General features: G+C 35.6%; 1 protein-coding gene and 2 pseudogenes across 1 annotated transcript; 1 reads left to right on the top strand and 2 right to left on the bottom strand.

Moving 5' to 3' along the window:
- Positions 1–238: 238 nt before the first annotated feature.
- Positions 239–1,018, bottom strand: LOC132176005 (kunitz type trypsin inhibitor 111 pseudogene; annotated as a pseudogene).
- Positions 1,019–7,973: 6,955 nt separating this feature from the next.
- Positions 7,974–8,857, top strand: LOC132176224 (kunitz type trypsin inhibitor 104 pseudogene; annotated as a pseudogene).
- Positions 8,858–10,506: 1,649 nt separating this feature from the next.
- Positions 10,507–11,318, bottom strand: LOC132175920 (kunitz type trypsin inhibitor 111). The gene has a single exon (XM_059588016.2). It carries the CDS (start codon positions 11,279–11,281, stop codon positions 10,658–10,660), a length of 624 nt encoding a protein of 207 aa, XP_059443999.2. The 5' UTR covers positions 11,282–11,318; the 3' UTR covers positions 10,507–10,657.
- Between the last annotated feature and the right edge of the window lie 5,980 nt (positions 11,319–17,298).

Raw genomic sequence — 17,298 nt, 5'->3', positions numbered from 1 at the left:
TAGAAGAGGATTTTATTACCTTTCGTGACTTCAGTGTTTCATTATAAATTTGGATCAATTGTATTGGAATAATCAACTTTTGCCATCAATAATATTGTTAATTAGTTTTCTTTTCTCAACCTTTACATCGATTTTGTGTATTGAGAGCACAGTTTCTCTTTCACGTCTCGTTTTTGCTACATCATAAGTGCAAGCACATTGTGAGAGAGAGAGAGAGAGAGAGAGAGAGAGAGAAATCTAAAACATAACAATTTTCATTTCTTTGCGTGAAAAATAGCCATTACTTTACAAAGGACGTACATGCACCGAGGTTTATTTATTTAGTAGATGGAGAAGCTAATTAACAACATTTATTTAAGGAGAGGTGATAATTAAGTTTAAGCCCTCCTCTCAAACGTAACCGGAAGCACATTCCCATCCAAGGCCAACAAAATCTTCCCATTTTCATCCAAACCGCCAGCAGTCCCGCAGTTAAACTTGCAAGTGGGACAAACATCTGTAGGACACCATGAAATGTTGTAGATATTGTCTCCCACTTGGGCTTTCACTATCCGGAAGTAGTTGTCAGTGGCTAGCTTGCTTTGGCTTTCTCCGGTCACAATTAATCTCCTTCCACTCGCAGCGTCTGTCTCGCCCACCTTCCACGCCGTTGACTGCACGCAGATTGTGGCTGCCGAGAAAACAATCTTGAAGTCCCTGTCCTCCCTAATCACCGTCTCTCCCTCGAGGAAAGGCGTAAAGATGACAGGAAGGCCTTCCAAGCCCGAAACGTTTTCCTGCCCAACGTTAAATGGGCACCCATTTCGGTTAATCAGGGTGAAACGACCGCCGTTGTCAGTAATAGCAGGATTGATGTAGTATTCTACGCCGGCTTCGAGAGGACTTCCGGCACTGTCGAGCACCGGAGCGGGAGAGGACGATGGTTGGGCTGCTGCTGATATGGCCAGGATTAGCCATATCATGAAGCTAAGGCTTCCGATCAATCTCATGAAGGAATTCATATCTAATTAATGGATTCTCGTAGTCTCGTAGAACAAATAGCTGATTATAAGTTGTTGTATTTGTGTTTGATGTTTGGGTTGGGGTGGTATTTATAGGATGTGGTTAATTAGGTGTCAATTCATTGAGATGACACGTAAGGAGGAGTAGGTGAATAAAAGTCCATACATCTTATCTTATTACCAATTACGTACGTGTATCTTGGGGAGGAATTTAATTACATTAAGACGTCTCCAACCTGCACTGATTGTTCTTAATTGGTAGCAAAATTGGAAGAAGAACAGAAAATGTCAAAGTTTGTACAAAAAGTAGAGCTAGACCACTTGTTTTGAAGTTTTGGATTGCCGTCCCAGTCTATCCATTCACACAAACACATATATATATATAATCTCCGTGGAAGCCACAACAAATTAAATCCACATGTTCGACACCTAAAAATGATAGCGATTTAATACATCAGATAATGCTGCAGATAATGCAGCAGAATTAACGTTAGATATATATTATATAAGCAGCAGGAGGGAGACTTTTTGAATTAAAACGTTAAAATGAGCCAATGAGGATATATATATATAGAAGAACAAGTAATGTAGATAAGTGAGAAAACGTGTATTCAAATATTTGTTTTAAGTTTATAACAAATCACAACTTTAACTTGTTATTAGAGCCATGATCTTCTAAGCATCGTTGATGGCTCAGAAATTTGTTTTTCTCCGTTTGTTGTTGATACGGAAGCCACGCCTACATCTGTTCTTAATTCAAATTATATAATCTGGCAAAAGAAAGATCAGTTCATTTGGACCGTACGTTTTGTTTGGTAGGTGGAGGTGACTTACAAATCGCCAATATTTGTTCTTCCTTTGTTCTCACTTTAAAAGTTGATCGCCTTATTATGGAAGATATCCTTCATTGTCATGATGTTTGCTCCAATGTTTGGCTAATAATTTGGCCTTCGTATTATTAGCCTTTGTTACCATATAAAACTTTTGAATTTTTTGTCTAGAAAAGTGAAAAATTTTTATTTTATAGTGTATTTTTTATTAAAATAATAATAAAAAGTGAATGATTTAATATAAAAAGTTAAAATATTTTGTTGTTGATTTTTTTTTTTTTTTTTGGAAAATGATGCATGAACAGTAACAAATGGATGAAAGGGTTGACAAACAAGGGCAGTAATTTTTCTTAGGGTTAAATACTAAAAACCTTCCAAGGGTTTGAACTCTTTATTTTTTGCCCCCTAGGCTTTTATTTTTATAACATGAGGTACTTGTAGTTTTTATAAAGACAAAATGGTACATCTGTTAAAATTTCGTTCAAAACTTAACAGAATGACACATCAGCACCAATCAAATTGCGCCACGTGTCCTATAATTAATTAATTTTTTTTTTTTAAAGAATTAAAAAAATTATTTTATTTTAAAAAAAATTAAAAATTAAAAATTTTGGGTGGCCACCCCCTTTGGCCATGGGGGTGGCCGGGCCACCCCCATCTGGTCGGTTTGGGGGTGGCGAGTCACCCCCAAGGAGCCCAGGGGGTGGTCAAAACCACCCCCTCCCTTCCCTGCCACCCCTACCTCCTCGTTCCCAACCTAGGCAAGTTTACTCTTCGAAATTACCCTTTCACCCCTCTTTCTCTTCCTCTTCTTTTAGGGTTTCAAATTTTATGCGTTGATTGTATTTTTGGTTATAGATTGCCAGGGCCGGCTCAATGTATTTTGGGGCCTTAGGCAAAACTTTGAAATTAGGCCTAAAAAAATTTTTTTTTTAAGTAACAATTTTTTTTTTGTGAAATTGGGCCTAAATTTTTTTATTTATTATTTTTTTTATGTAATATATATATATATATATATATATATATATATATATATATATATATTCCTCTTCTCGCTTTTTGAGATGCAAAATTTGTTATTAAGTTTTTATATTCAAGATTTTCTAATATCTTTTTTTCAATTGATAATATGGCTAATCCATTTAATCTCTCTTGTGACATTGTTGATCTTAGGTTGGATTTTATCAATTTTAATTTTGAAAAACTTCTTTCTGCAGAAGCAACTGTAATAGGTTTTGTCAATAAAATTCTATAAGCGATACATGCATTTGGAAAAGAATCAAGTCTTTTTATATAATTTAATATATCAATTGGAGCACTTTCTTCTATTTGTAAAATTTCTTTTAAAACTTTTAGTTCTGAAAATAAATCTAAACCATCAAGATCATGTTTTAGGAAACATTCTAGATTAAGACATTTATTTAGCACTAAGATTTTTCCAGTCATTAGTTCTTTCATTAGCTAGTTGCATTCTATTAGGTTTTGAATTAAACAACTTGCAACAAAAACAAAATACTCTATCTACATCTTTTGAATAGAATAGCCATTTTCTATTATGTTGCTCCCTATTTGATAATTTTCGTATATAATATGTATTAGAAAAATGCCTAGAGTTCTCATCTTTAGGAAAATCTATAGTATTGTATCATATTGGACCATTTTCTACTAACAAATCCCTTAATTTTGCATCAATATTTTTCCATTGGCCAAGGTCATAAATATTTGTAGCAATAGAATTAGATACATCAATAACATTTTCATTATCTGCTAATTATTTTTGATGAGTTTCTTGTTCATTTATGAGTTTTTCACCTAAATTATCCTCAATATTTTGTTTATTGCTAATAACAAATTTATTTAGAGCTCCTCTTTGAGATTCAATCAATTTGTCTACTTTTCTCTTTTCTTTTTTTTTTTTTTTTTTTTTCATATCCAAATGCATATTTTCTAGTAGACATGTTTAATTAAAAATACTAACAAATTAAACAAACACGATTTATCAAAAAAAAATTATGACTAGAATAAAATAAATGACAAAAATAGAACAATAAAACCTGATTTGGCAAAGGAATTATGAAGCAATTCTTGGAGATAGGACATGAGACTTGGTCACTCGGAGTCGGAGAGGAAGAGAAAATGACATAGGCAAAGAAGAAAAACTCAGAAAAGAGCAAGCAAAGAGGAGAGGTAAAATGGCAAATAGAGAGATTCTGATATTTAAAATGCCCATAGTAGATTTACTAGGCTGACAACAGTTTATATTTTTGGCTGTTGGCTTTCCCTAGATGGCTAAAAAATAATTAGGAAATAAATGACAATATTTTATTCTAACGTATATATTTTCTCACGTAAAACAAAAAAGTGGCTAAGAGCATGACTGCAATTGTAGGTGTGAATCAAATCCCAAAAAAAAAAAAAAAAAAAAAAAAAAATTGTAGGTGTGAACTGTATGCGTGCAGAGGCTGTAGAGCTCTAGGGAATTGGGGAATTGGCATATAATGATGAAGGCCTTTAATGCTTCGTCTCTTCTTTTATTTTATTTTTTAAATTATTTTTAGAATTTATAATGGGTTTATTAATTGGGGTTTTATTAAATTGAGACCTTAAATTTTGATGCAAATTTTTTTTGGGCCCTATTAAAAAAAATTTTTGGGCCTTTAATTTTTTTTTGTCAAAAATAATTTTTTTTTTTATAAAAAAAAAAAAAAAATTTTAACTCAAAAAAATTTATTTTGGGCCTTATTTAATTGGGGGCCCTAGGCGAGGGCCTAACTCGCCTAGGGCCTGAGCCGGCCCTGTAGATTGGCACACCCAGGAGGACCATTAAGGACGAACAAGGCGGCGGCACTGGCAAAATTTCTAGAAAGAAAGCTAAAGGAGCCCACTGGATTGGCCTCCATCAACTCTGATCTTCTCGACCTCGCCATCCAAAATGCCAAACAAACCGTCCTTTCCAGATGGGGGTGGCCCCAAAATTTTTAATTTTTTTTCTTAATTTTTTTAAACAAAATATTTTTAATTTTTTTAAAAAAAAATATCAAAAAATTAATTATAGGACACGTGGCACAATTTGATTGGTGTTGCTGTGGCGTTCTGTTAAGTTTTGGATGGAATTTTAACAGAGGTACAATTTTCTTCTTTATGAAAACCATAGGTACCTCATGTGATAAAAATGAAAACCTAAGGGACCAAAAATAAAGAGTTCAAACCCTATGAGAGTTTTTAATATTTAACCCTTTTTATATATATAAATATTATATATTCAAACAATGCCCAGAGATGCGCAACCCATGTACACATGACATATAAGAGACTCCTAATCCAAAGAAAAAAGAACATAAATCAAAAAATTCAGAAAAATTAGACACATTCATGGTATGCCATGCCACTCTCCATGAAAACAACGTTTACATCACCAACTTCTTCAAATCAATCAATCCTATCTCACAGTCATCAAAACTTCGAGCATTATGCTCTCACCAAATACTCAACATCATACACATTGGAACCATCTGCTATATGTGCAAAGTTAACTGCATTTATGTAGTTTTTCAAATTCAAACCTGTGTCCCAAGGTGAAAAGACATGCATTTACCATCAAGCCACCGCACTCCTTGTAACAAGGCCAATAATTGTTATTTTAAACTCATTGCTTCTTACTTTGTAATCAATGACATGCATACTGTTATAAGACTGGATCGAGTTCAAACCCCCAAAGCAAGCAACTACGCCTTGTTTGATTTACGGAATAGACCCTTGGAATGGAATGGTTATTCATAGGAATGGTTATTCCTATGAGAATAACAATTCCCTTACGAAGATGAATAGCTATTCCTCTAAAAAAAAAAAAAAAAAGAGAAATAGATATTCCTTAAGGAATATACTACATTTTTTCAAAATAAATAAAAAAATAAATAAAGTGGGTGGCCAACCACCCAAAAGGCCGGAGGTGGTCGTACCACCATCGTGGAATTTCAGGGTGGCTAAAGCCACCCCCGATGAACACTGGGGGTGGCCACCCCAAATTTGCTTCAAGGCTTTCCAAAAAAATATATTATTTTAAACTTAAAAAAAAAAAAAAAAAAAAAAAAAAAAAAAAAACTAGATTTAACTCACGGCCACCCCAAATTTGCCTCAAGGGTGGCCGCGGCCACCACGGAGCTCTTGTGGGGTGGTCGCGGCCACCCTTGAGGGCTTAGAGGGTGGTCGCAGCGAGTAATTCTAGAAGTTCCTTTTGTGTCCCATTTAAGTCCCTTCAAGAATGATGTGACCAGTAAAATTATCATTTGATCAAAATCTAATAATGATCAATCACAAGCCCAATGGCGATTCTAATAGCCACATCATTCTTGGAGGAGTTAGCTTTCCAACACCGGAAGCCTTGTTCCAATCCTAGGTCTGAAATTCTAGATATGACTTTTTTAGTAAAATTCATCAGATGCGAATTTTTCCTAGATCATCAGGAATACTTAGTTTTCCGGTCTATATCACCCGACCATTGTAGGCTACCATCCATAATACTAGCAGCCTAACTAAGTCCGACCTCGGGTGGCCTACACTACTAATAATGTACATCCTGAAGTGACCGCTCATTAAGGCTGCGCTGGTCATGAAACAACCATTGGATCCAAGGCCCATATAATACACACCCATTTGACCATAAAATCAAGTCTATATAGTAAGCTCATGGCCATTATATTGCACATACCGGTATACTATGTCATATGATGCATCTTATCAACTAATTATTAAAACAGTTATCAAGTTATTACAAAAATGTTAACATGCTCATATCATACGTGTGGTCAGTCAGCTAACATATCCCACAATTTTAAGAAAAGTGTTCGTGAGTGTTTACTGACCTCGTATGCTCACTTAAGCCTTCCAACATCATGAATTCCTGCTATACGAAACATGACTTATCGTCATAAGCAATACTAGATAATTTTACGAGGCTTTATCCAACAAAGGAAACCGTCAAAACCCTCATACACATTTATGGGTTAAGGGGCGTGTGACTTGCTCTCTGGTCGAGCGCTCGTTCCTAGAGGCGAGCGTTTGGCCAGAGGGTAGGGTTTGGCCAAAAATGCCTGAAAAATGATCCTAAGTTTCTATCTATGGCTGTGTGTTGGTGTCTTCTCCTCCTTTAAGCTTAAAATAAACACCTATGACACTAGATGATACCACTAAAAGAATCATGGAAAAGTGTTTAAAAACCTTTGAAAATTGCTCCTCTTGCTTTTTAGGAAATAGGCACATTCAAGTATAAAGATGACAAAGGGGTTGAAAGCTTTTGAAAACATTCTATGAGAATAAGTATCATAGCCCCTTTAAAACTTGTAATATTAAGAATAATAGCACTAGAAAAGTACACAGGAAGGATTAAGGAATTACCTTGGAAGATGGTTAGAACTCCTCCCTTCCATCTAGAAAACACCAAGGGACACTCAAGGCTCACAAACTCCCAAGAATCAACCCAGCAAGGTATCTTTCAGGCAACAGGGCTGGAATGGGGGTTGTGAGTCGCATGGGGTGGTGTATTTATTGGGGAAAAAGGTTGAAGGTGTTTCAAGAAAAATCCTGAAAAGGAGCGAGTGCTCGTGTACTTTGGTAATACTATAAGTGATTCTTATATCCTTCTTGTGTCACTCTAAAACTTATGTTGCATTTAAAATCACAATTGAGTTTGTGATTGATCACTATTGAATTTCGATTAAATGATAATTTTAAAAATCACTTCATTTTTTGAGTGACATAAGAGTGACTTCTAGTATATTACTCGTTTCTAAATCTTAAAATCAAATATATACTTTGTCATATATATATATATATATATATATATATGCATGCTGCGACCATACTATTTCACCATTTTTTTTTTTTATTGGCTTCTTGTTTAACTCTTGCACCCGGTCCTTTTCACCCGTTTCTAAAGTTAGAATGATAGATATACAGAGACACACGTAATTAGTAATAAGATAAGATGCATGGACTTTTATTCACCCATGGCTAATAATTAGTGATAAGATAAGATGCATGGACTTTTATTCACCCATGGCTACCATGTGGACGGCTAACATGCCCGCACCACATCCTATAAATACCACCCCAAACATCAAATACAAATACAACAACTATTTACACCAACTTATAATCAGCTCAGACATCCTTATTTGTTTTGCGACAATCCATCCATTAATTAGATATGAATTCCTCCGGCTTCATGAGATTGATCGGAAGCCTTAGCTTCATATGGTTAGTCCTGGCCATAACAGCAGCAGCCCAACCATCGTCCTCCCCTGCTCCGGTGCTCGACAGTGCCGGAAGTCCTCTTGAAGCTGGTGTAGAATACTACATCAATCCTGCTATTACTGACAACGGCGGTCGTTTCACCCTGATTAACCGAAATGGGTCGTGCCCGTTGTACGTCGGGCAGGAAAACGTTTCGGGCTTAGAAGGGTTTCCTGTCATCTTCACGCCTTTCGTGGAGGGAGAGACGGTGATTAGGGAGAGTAGGGACTTGAAGGTTGTTTTCTCTGCAAGCACCACCTGCGTGCAGTCAACGGCATGGAAGTTGGGGGAGAGAGACGCTGAGAGTGGAAGGAGATTGATTGTGACCGGAGAAAGCCAAAGCCAGCAGCGTCCCACCAGCAACTACTTCAAGATAGTAAAAGCCCAAGTGGGAGAGAATATATACAACATTGAATGGTGTCCTACGGAAGTGTGTCCCATTTGTAGGTTTGACTGCGGGACTGCTGGCGCTTTGGTTGAAAATGGGAAGAGGTTGTTGGCCTTGGATGGGAGTGTGCTTCCGGTTATGTTTGAGAGGAGGGCTTAAACTCTTATATATTTCTAATTTGGTCTCTAGCTAACAGTACAAGCTAGTAATTAAATAAATAAATGGAGTAAATTAATTAGCTCCTATACTAATTCAATAAACCTCAGTACATGCTTGTGTTTAGTAAGTCCTAATTTGAAAAATTGTGACTGTATTTTACGGAAATAAAAGAAATTATTTTGTTTTTATCTCTCTCTCTCTAACATAATGTGCATGCACTTATGTCCACAATGAAATTTTTTATAGAGAAATGCTTCTTTAATTTGCATTATATCATCTATCACGCATACATCTTTGCTGAGTTAGCATGCTCCATCTACCCTTAATTAAAAAGGAAAAAACATCAGTAGTAGATGGAGTCTGCCAACTCAACAGAGTATTAGAACATAATTCTTGGAAGATAAGAAGAGTCAGAAGGGTACAAAAAGTTATAGGAGTTACAATAATATATAATGAGGAGTTACAATAATCCTTGGAAGATAAGAAGTGTCAGAAGGGTACAGAAAGTTAGAAGAGTTACAATAATATATAATGAGGAGTTACAATAATCCTTGGAAGATAAGAAGAGTCAGAAGGGTACACAAAGTTATAGGAGTTACAATAATATATAATGAGGAGTTACATGAAATATAAATCACTTGAAGTGAAAGAGTTTGTAACATGTGATAGAGAATTGTGAAGGTTTAGAGTCTTATTAAGTGCACTTGTAACGTGTTAGAATTGATTTATTATATATAGAAAACAATTTCTCCCATTGATTTATGGGAGTCAAAATCCAAAACTTTGTGTTTATATAAATTTAATACCGAGATGTATGTGAGATGGACACCGGATTGCAAAAAGCATTTATGTTATCTAATCATTTACACTTTTAATTGTTATTGTTGTGTAAGCCCCATATCGTTTAATAACAAAATCTATCTCTTATTGTTAACTATCATTAGAATTTACTGTCTGCAATTAAACACTCCCAACATTGGCTTCAACAATTTTTTCCAAATTTCCAGATTTATTTATAAGCATGTAAAGTTAATATCTTAACACTCTTACTTTTCACTTTCTAATGACTATCTAAGAGATGAAGAAATTATTAATACAAAATATGACCTTTTTTTTTTTTCTCTAGAAAATTTAATAATATTGTGTATACGTTCTTTAATATATTAAACTGAATATTATTTGTTACTGTTTAATAGTGCATTCAATAAGTAATTTGCTAGTTTCAAGTAATTTAAAGGTTTTCTTAAACAAATTAATTTGTTTATGACAGTATAGGGGTGGCCTAACATCTAGACATTGGTGGCAAAAACTTCATTTTTAAGCTTTTTGTCAAAAATGTGTTTTGGCCATTTTTAGGCTTTTTGACCTTCAAAAGCGCTTTGAATTTTTTTTTACCAAATGGTTTAAGCTTTTTTTTTTTAATTTTTTTTTAAACGAGTTTTTAGGGTATTCAACACACTTTTGAGGACAAACGCAATTCCAAACAGGCCCTAAGTTGACCAAAGACGATTAGGAGAATATCCCTTATGATAATTCTCCATAATAATTTTTATCTTTTGGTTTCCTTTGGCACCAAGTATTTTCATGATTAATGTATTTTTATTGTATTTTATTTACATTATGAAGAGGATTTTATTACCTTTCGTGACTTTAGAGTTTCACTATAAATTTGGATCAATTGTATTGGAATAATCAACTTTTGCCATCAATAATATTATTAATTAGTTTTCTTTTCTCAACCTTTACATCGATTTTGTGCATTGAGAACACAGTTTCTCTTTCACGTCTCGTTTTTGCTACATCATAATTGCAAGCACATTGTGAGAGAGAGAGAGAGAAATCTAAAACATAACAATTTTCATTTCTTTGCGTGAAAAATAGCCATTACTTTACATAGGACTTACAAAACACATGCACCGAGGTTTATTTATTTAGTAGATGGAGAAGCTAATTAACACCATTTATTTAAGGAGAGGTAATAATTAAGTTTAAGCCCTCCTCTCAAACGTAACCGGAAGCACATTCCCATCCAAGGCCAACAAAATCTTCCCATTTTCTTCCAAACCGCCAGCAGTCCCGCAGATAAACCTGCAAGTGGGACAAACATCTGTAGGACACCATGAAATGTTGTAGATATTGTCTCCCACTTGGGCTTTCACTATCCGGAAGTAGTTGTCGGTGGCTAGCTCGCTTTGGCTTTGTCCGGTCACAATTAATCTCCTTCCACTCGCAGCGTCTGTCTCGCCCACCTTCCACGCCGTTGACTGCACGCAGATTGTGGCTGCCGAGAAAACAATCTTGAAGTCCCTGTCCTCCCTAATCACCGTCTCTCCCTCGAGGAAAGGCGTAAAGATGACAGGAAGGCCTTCCAAGCCCGAAACGTTTTCCTGCCCAACGTTAAATGGGCACCCATTTCGGTTAATCAGGGTGAAACGACCGCCGTTGTCAGTAATAGCAGGATTGATGTAGTATTCTACGCCGGCTTCGAGAGGACTTCCGGCACTGTCGAGCACCGGAGCGGGAGAGGACGATGGTTGGGCTGCTGCTGATATGGCCAGGATTAGCCATATCATGAAGCTAAGGCTTCCGATCAATCTCATGAAGGAATTCATATCTAATCAATGGATTCTCGTAGAACAAATAGCTGATTATAAGTTGTTGTATTTGTGTTTGATGTTTGGGTTGGGGTGGTATTTATAGGATGTGGTTAATTTGGTGTCAATTCATTGAGATGACACGTAAGGAGGAGGAGTAGGTGAATAAAAGTCCATACATCTTATCTTATTACCAATTACGTACGTGTATCTTGGGGAGGAATTTAATTACATTAAGACGTCTCCAACCTGCACTGATTGTTCTTAATTGGTAGCAAAATTGGAAGAAGAACAGAAAATGTCAAAGTTTGTACAAAAAGTAGAGCTAGACCACTTGTTTTGAAGTTTTGGATTGTCGTCCCAGTCTATCCATTCACACAAACACATATATATATAATCTCCGTGGAAGCCACAACAAATTAAATCCACATGTTCGACACCTAAAAATGATAGCGATTTAATACATCAGATAATGCTGCAGAATTAACGTTAGATATATAAGCAGCAGGAGGAAGACTTTTTGAATTAAAACGTTAAAATGAGCCATTGAGGATATATAGAAGAACAAGTAATGTAGATAAATGAGAAATTGTTGGGAAAATTGATAATTAATTGGCAACCAATTTCCCATCAACCCTTTATGTGAAAGACAAGTTTAGAAAGAAAATACATGAGAACACACACTAATCACACACGTACACAAAGAGTTTACATGGTTGCGTGATCCGGTCTCCTTCTTTACTATTGATAAATATTGAGTACAATGGTACAAGCCTGAACCGCTCAAGTTTAATATCTCAAAGCCAAGCCCTTAACCCTTTGTACACCCCACTCAACTATCGCAGCCCTTAGCCCCTTGTACACTCCACTCAGCTGTCCCTTTCAAATATCCAACTGTCCCTCTCAAATACCTAGCAAATAAAAACTTTCTACACTTTGTAAATGCCAAAAAGTGCTCTCATCAATTTGGATTTTCCGGATAATCTTAACCAAGGACTACATATCCTTTTATAAAGGCTTAATCATGAAAAATAGGAGAATAATTTTAATTCAATTGCTGCTAGGAAAACGAAACCATCATGACTACAAAGTCTTTTCCATGATGAAGATAACCATTGCAGCCCACATGTTTATCCACACACGTTTTCTCCAAAAAAAAATCAATTTCAAGTTGTTTTTGGACTCCTTTTAAAACTAACATTATCTTCTTATAGATAAATAGGACTTGAGCCCACAAACTTGAATATTGATATTTTTCAGCAATTATCTTCATATTTGTTGACAATTTGAGCCATTATCAACAGAAAACGTGTATTCAAATATTTGTTTTAAGTTTGTAACAAATCACAACTTTAACTTGTTATTAGAGCCATGATCTTCTAAGCATAGTTGATGGCTCAGAAATTTGTTTTTCTCAGTTTGTTGTTGTTACGGAAGGCAATCCTACATCTGTTCTTAATTCAAATTATATAATCTGGCAAAAGAAAGATCAGTTCATTTGGACCGTACGTTTTGTTTGGTAGGTGGAGGTGACTTACAAATCGCCAATATTTGTTCTTCCTTTGTTCTCACTTTAAAAGTCGATCGCCATATTATGGAAGATATCCCGCGCGCATTGTCTTGATGTTTGCTCCAATGTTTGGCTAATAATTTTGCCTTTGTATTATTAGCCTTTGCTACCATATAGAACTTTCGAATTTTTTTTTTTTTGTATAGAAAAGTGAAAAAAAAAAATTATTTTATAGTGTATTTTTTATTAAAATAATAATAAAAAATGAATGATTTAATATAAAAAGTTAAAATGTTTTGATGTTGATTTTTTTTTTTTTTTTTTTTTGAAAATGATGCATGAACAGTAACGAATGGATGAAAGGGTTGACAAACAAGGGCAATAATTTTTTTTAGGATTAAATACTAAAAACCTTCATAGGGTTTGAACTCTTTATTTTTTGCCCTCTAGGTTTTTTTTTTTTTTTTTTTATAATATGAGGTACATGTAGTTTTTATAAAGACAAAATGGTACCTCTGTTAAAATTTCGTCCAAAACTTAACAGAATGACACGTCAGCACCAATCAAATTGCGCCACGTGTCCTATAATTAATTTTTTATTTTTACTTTAAAAAAAAAATTAAAAAAATTATTTTGTTTTCAAAAAAAAAAAATTAAAAATTTTGGGTGGCCACCCCCTTTGGCCCCGGCCACCCCCATCTGGTCAGTTTGGGGATGGCGAGCCACCCCCACAGCCGGATGGGGGTGGCCAAGCCACCCCCAAGGAGCCCAGGGGGTGGTCAAAACCACCCCCTCCCTTCCCTGCCACCCCTACCTCCTCGTTCCCAACCTAAGCAAGTTCACTCTTCAAAATTATCCTTTCACCCCTCTTTCTCTTCCGCTTCTTTTAGGGTTTCAAATTTTATGCGTTGATTGTATTTTTGGTTATAGATTGGCACACCCAAGAGGACCATTCATTTGAGGACGAACAAGGCAACGGCACTGGCAAAATTTCTATAAAGAAAGCTAAAGGAGCCCACTAGATTGGCCTCCATCAACTCTGATCTTCTCGACCTCGCCATCCAAAATGCCAAACAAACCGTCCTTTCCAGATGGGGGTGGCCCCAAAATTTTTAATTTTTTTTCTTAATTTTTTTAAAAAATATTTTTAATTCTTTTTAAAAAAATATATATCAAAAAATTAATTATAGGACAGGTGGCACAATTTGATTGGTGTTGCCGTGATGTTCTGTTAAGTTCTGGACGGAATTTTAACAGAGGTACCATTTTTGTCTTTATGAAAACCATAGGTACCTCATGTGATAAAAATGAAAACTTAAGGGACAAAAAATAAAGAGTTTAAACCCTAGGGGAGCTTTTAGTATTTAACCTTTTATATATATATATATATATATATATATTCAAACAACGCCCAGAGATGTGCAACCCATGTACACATGACATATATAAGAGATTCCTAATCCAAAGAAAAAGAAGAACATAAATCAAAAAATTCAGAAAAATTAGACACATTCGTGGTATGCCATGCCACTCTCCATGAATACAACGTTTACATCACCAACTTCTTCAAATCAATTAATCCTATCTCACAGTCATCAAAACTTCGAACTCGCCAAATACTCAACATCGTACACAATGGAACCATCTGCTATATGTGCAAAGTTAACTGCATTTATGTAGTTTTTCAAACTCAAACCTGTGTCCCAATGTGAAAAGACATACATTTACCATCAAGCCACCGCACTACTTGTAACAAGGCCAATAATTGTTATTTTAAACTGATTGCTTCTTACTTTGTAATCAATGACATGCATACTGTTATAAGACTGGATCGAGTTCAAACCCCCAAAGCAAGCAACTACGCCTTGTTTGATTTACGGAATAGATCCTTGGAATGAAATGGTTATTCATAGGAATGGTTATTCCTGTGAGAATAACAATTCCCTTATGAAGATGAATAGCTATTCCTCTAAAAAAAAAAAAAATGAGAGAAATAGATATTTCTTCAGGAATATACTATATTTTTTCAAAATAAATAAAGTGGGTGGCCAACCACCCAAGAGGCCGGGGGTGATCGTACCACCCTCATGGCATTTCAGGGTGGCTTGCCCACCCCAAATTTGCTTCAAGGGTTTCCAAAAAAAAAATATATATTATTTTAAAGTTAAAAAAAAAAAAAAAAAAAAAAAAAAAAAAAAAAACTAGATTTAATTCAAGGGTGGCCGTGGCCACCCCAAATTTGCCTCAGGGGTGGCCGCGGCCACCACGGAGCTCTTGTGGGGTGGTCGCGGGCACTCCCAAGGGCTTAGAGGGTGGTCGCAGCGAGTAATTCTAGAAATCACTTTTGTATCCCTCTTAAGTCCCTCAAAAAATGATGTGACTAGTAAAATTATCATTTGATCAAAATCTAATAATGATCAATCACAAGCTCAATGGTAATTCCAATAGCCACATCATTCTTGAAGGAGTTAGCTTTCCAACACCGGAAGGCTTGTTCCAATCCTAGGTCTGAAATTCTAGATATGGCTTTTTTAGTAAAACTCATCAGATGCGAATTTTTCCTACATTAGGAATCCTTAGTTTTCCGGTCTACATCACCCGACCATTGTAGGCTACCATCCATAGTACTAGCAGTCCGACCGAGTCCGACCTCGGGTGACCCATGCTACTAATGATGTAAGTCCTGAAGTGACCGCTCATTAAGACTGCGCTGGTCATGAAACAACCATTGGATTCAAGGCTCATATAACACACACCCATTTGACCATAGAATTAAGTCTATATAGTAAGCCAATGGCCATTATATTGCACGTACCGGTGTACATGTCATATGATGCATCTTATCAACTAATTATTAAAGCAGTTACCAAGTTATTACAAAAATGTTGACATGTTCATATCATACGCGTGGTCAATCAGCTAACATATCTCACGATTTTAAGAAAAGTGTTCGTAAGTGTTTACTGACCTCGTATGCTCGCTTAAGCCTTCCGACATAATGAATTCCTGCTATACGAAACACGACTTATCGTCATAAGCAGTACTAGAAAATTTTACGGGGCTCTATCCAACAAAGGAAACCGTCAAAACCCTCATACACATTTATGGGCTAAGGGGCATGTGACTCGCTCTCTGGTCGAGCGCTCGTTCCTAGGGGGGAGCATTTGGCCAGAGGCTAGGGTTTGGCCAAAAATGCCCGAAAAATGATCCTAAGTTTCTATCTATGGTTGTGTGTTGGTGTCTTCTCCTCCTTCAAGCTTAAAATAAACACCTACGACACTAGATGATACCACTAAAAGAATCATGGAAAAGTGTTTAAAAACCTTTGAAAATTACTCCTCTTGCTTTTTAAGAAATAGGCATATTCAAGCATAAAGAAGACAAAGGTGGGTTGAAAGCTTTTGAAAACATTCTATGAGAATAAGTTTCATAGCCCCTTTAAAACTTGTAATATTAAGAATAATAGCAATAGAAAAGTAAAAAGGAAGGATTAAGGAATTACCTTGGAAGATGGTTAGAACTCCTCCCTTCTCCAAAACACCAAGGGACACTCAAGGCTCACAAACTCTCAAGAATCAACCTAGCAGGGTTTCTTTCAGGCAACAGGGCTGGAATGGGGGTTTTGAGTCGCATGGGGTGGGGTATTTATTGGGGAAAAAGGTTGAGGGTGTTTCAGGAAATATCCTGAAAAGGGACGAGAGCTCGTGTACTGTGAAGACAAGCGCCCGTGTACTGTTCACTACATGTTAGAAATGCTTTTTAGGCGTGCATTTTGGGTATTAACCAAGGGTCTGAAAATTAGTTAACGAGTGCTCGTGTACTGTTCATGCGAGCGCTTGTATGGTCCCCTAGGCGAGCGCTTGCCTAGTGAGGGTGTTTTAGGCTATTTGTTTCAAAAAAAAGGCTTAAGGGCATTGGGTTATAGTAAGACGGTTTAGGATTCTTTGTTTAGGGTTTGTTTACAAGGGATTATTAACGGGTAAGAGGTCTTAACTATTATTTTTTTAAAAATAAAAATGGTTTTAAAGGCCGGGGTATTACAGAAACAATATCATAGCAACATAATTCATGAATGAGTTTGAACCATAAAGAGAAGTAATTATAAAATATCCTAACTGAATAGAGATTGTTCACATTTCAAATTTTGTGCTAAAATTAAGAACCTCTCTACAAGGGAAACAAAATCAAAGAATGAGATTTTTTTTTTATTAAATTAAAAAAAAAAAAAAAAAAAAAAATTATCCATTTCTAAAGAGTAATGCTATAAGTAATTCTTGTATCCTTCTTGTGTTACTCTAAAACTTATGTTGCACTTAAAATCACAATTGGGCTTGTGATTGATCACTATTGAATTTCGATCAAATGATGATTTTAAAAATCACCTCATTTTTTAAGTGGCATAAGAGTGACTTCTAGCATATTACTCGTTTCTAAATCTTAAAATCAAATATATGCTTTGTCATATATATATATATATATATAACACAGCCTACAAGGCTACGACCATACTAATTCACCATTTTTT

This window comes from Corylus avellana, chromosome 3, assembly GCF_965113065.1.
Source record: "Corylus avellana chromosome 3, dhCorAvel1.hap1.2, whole genome shotgun sequence".
Lineage (NCBI taxonomy): Eukaryota > Viridiplantae > Streptophyta > Magnoliopsida > Fagales > Betulaceae > Corylus > Corylus avellana.
The sequence above is the reverse complement of the archived record's forward strand: the minus strand, read 5'-3'. Positions and strand labels throughout refer to the sequence as shown.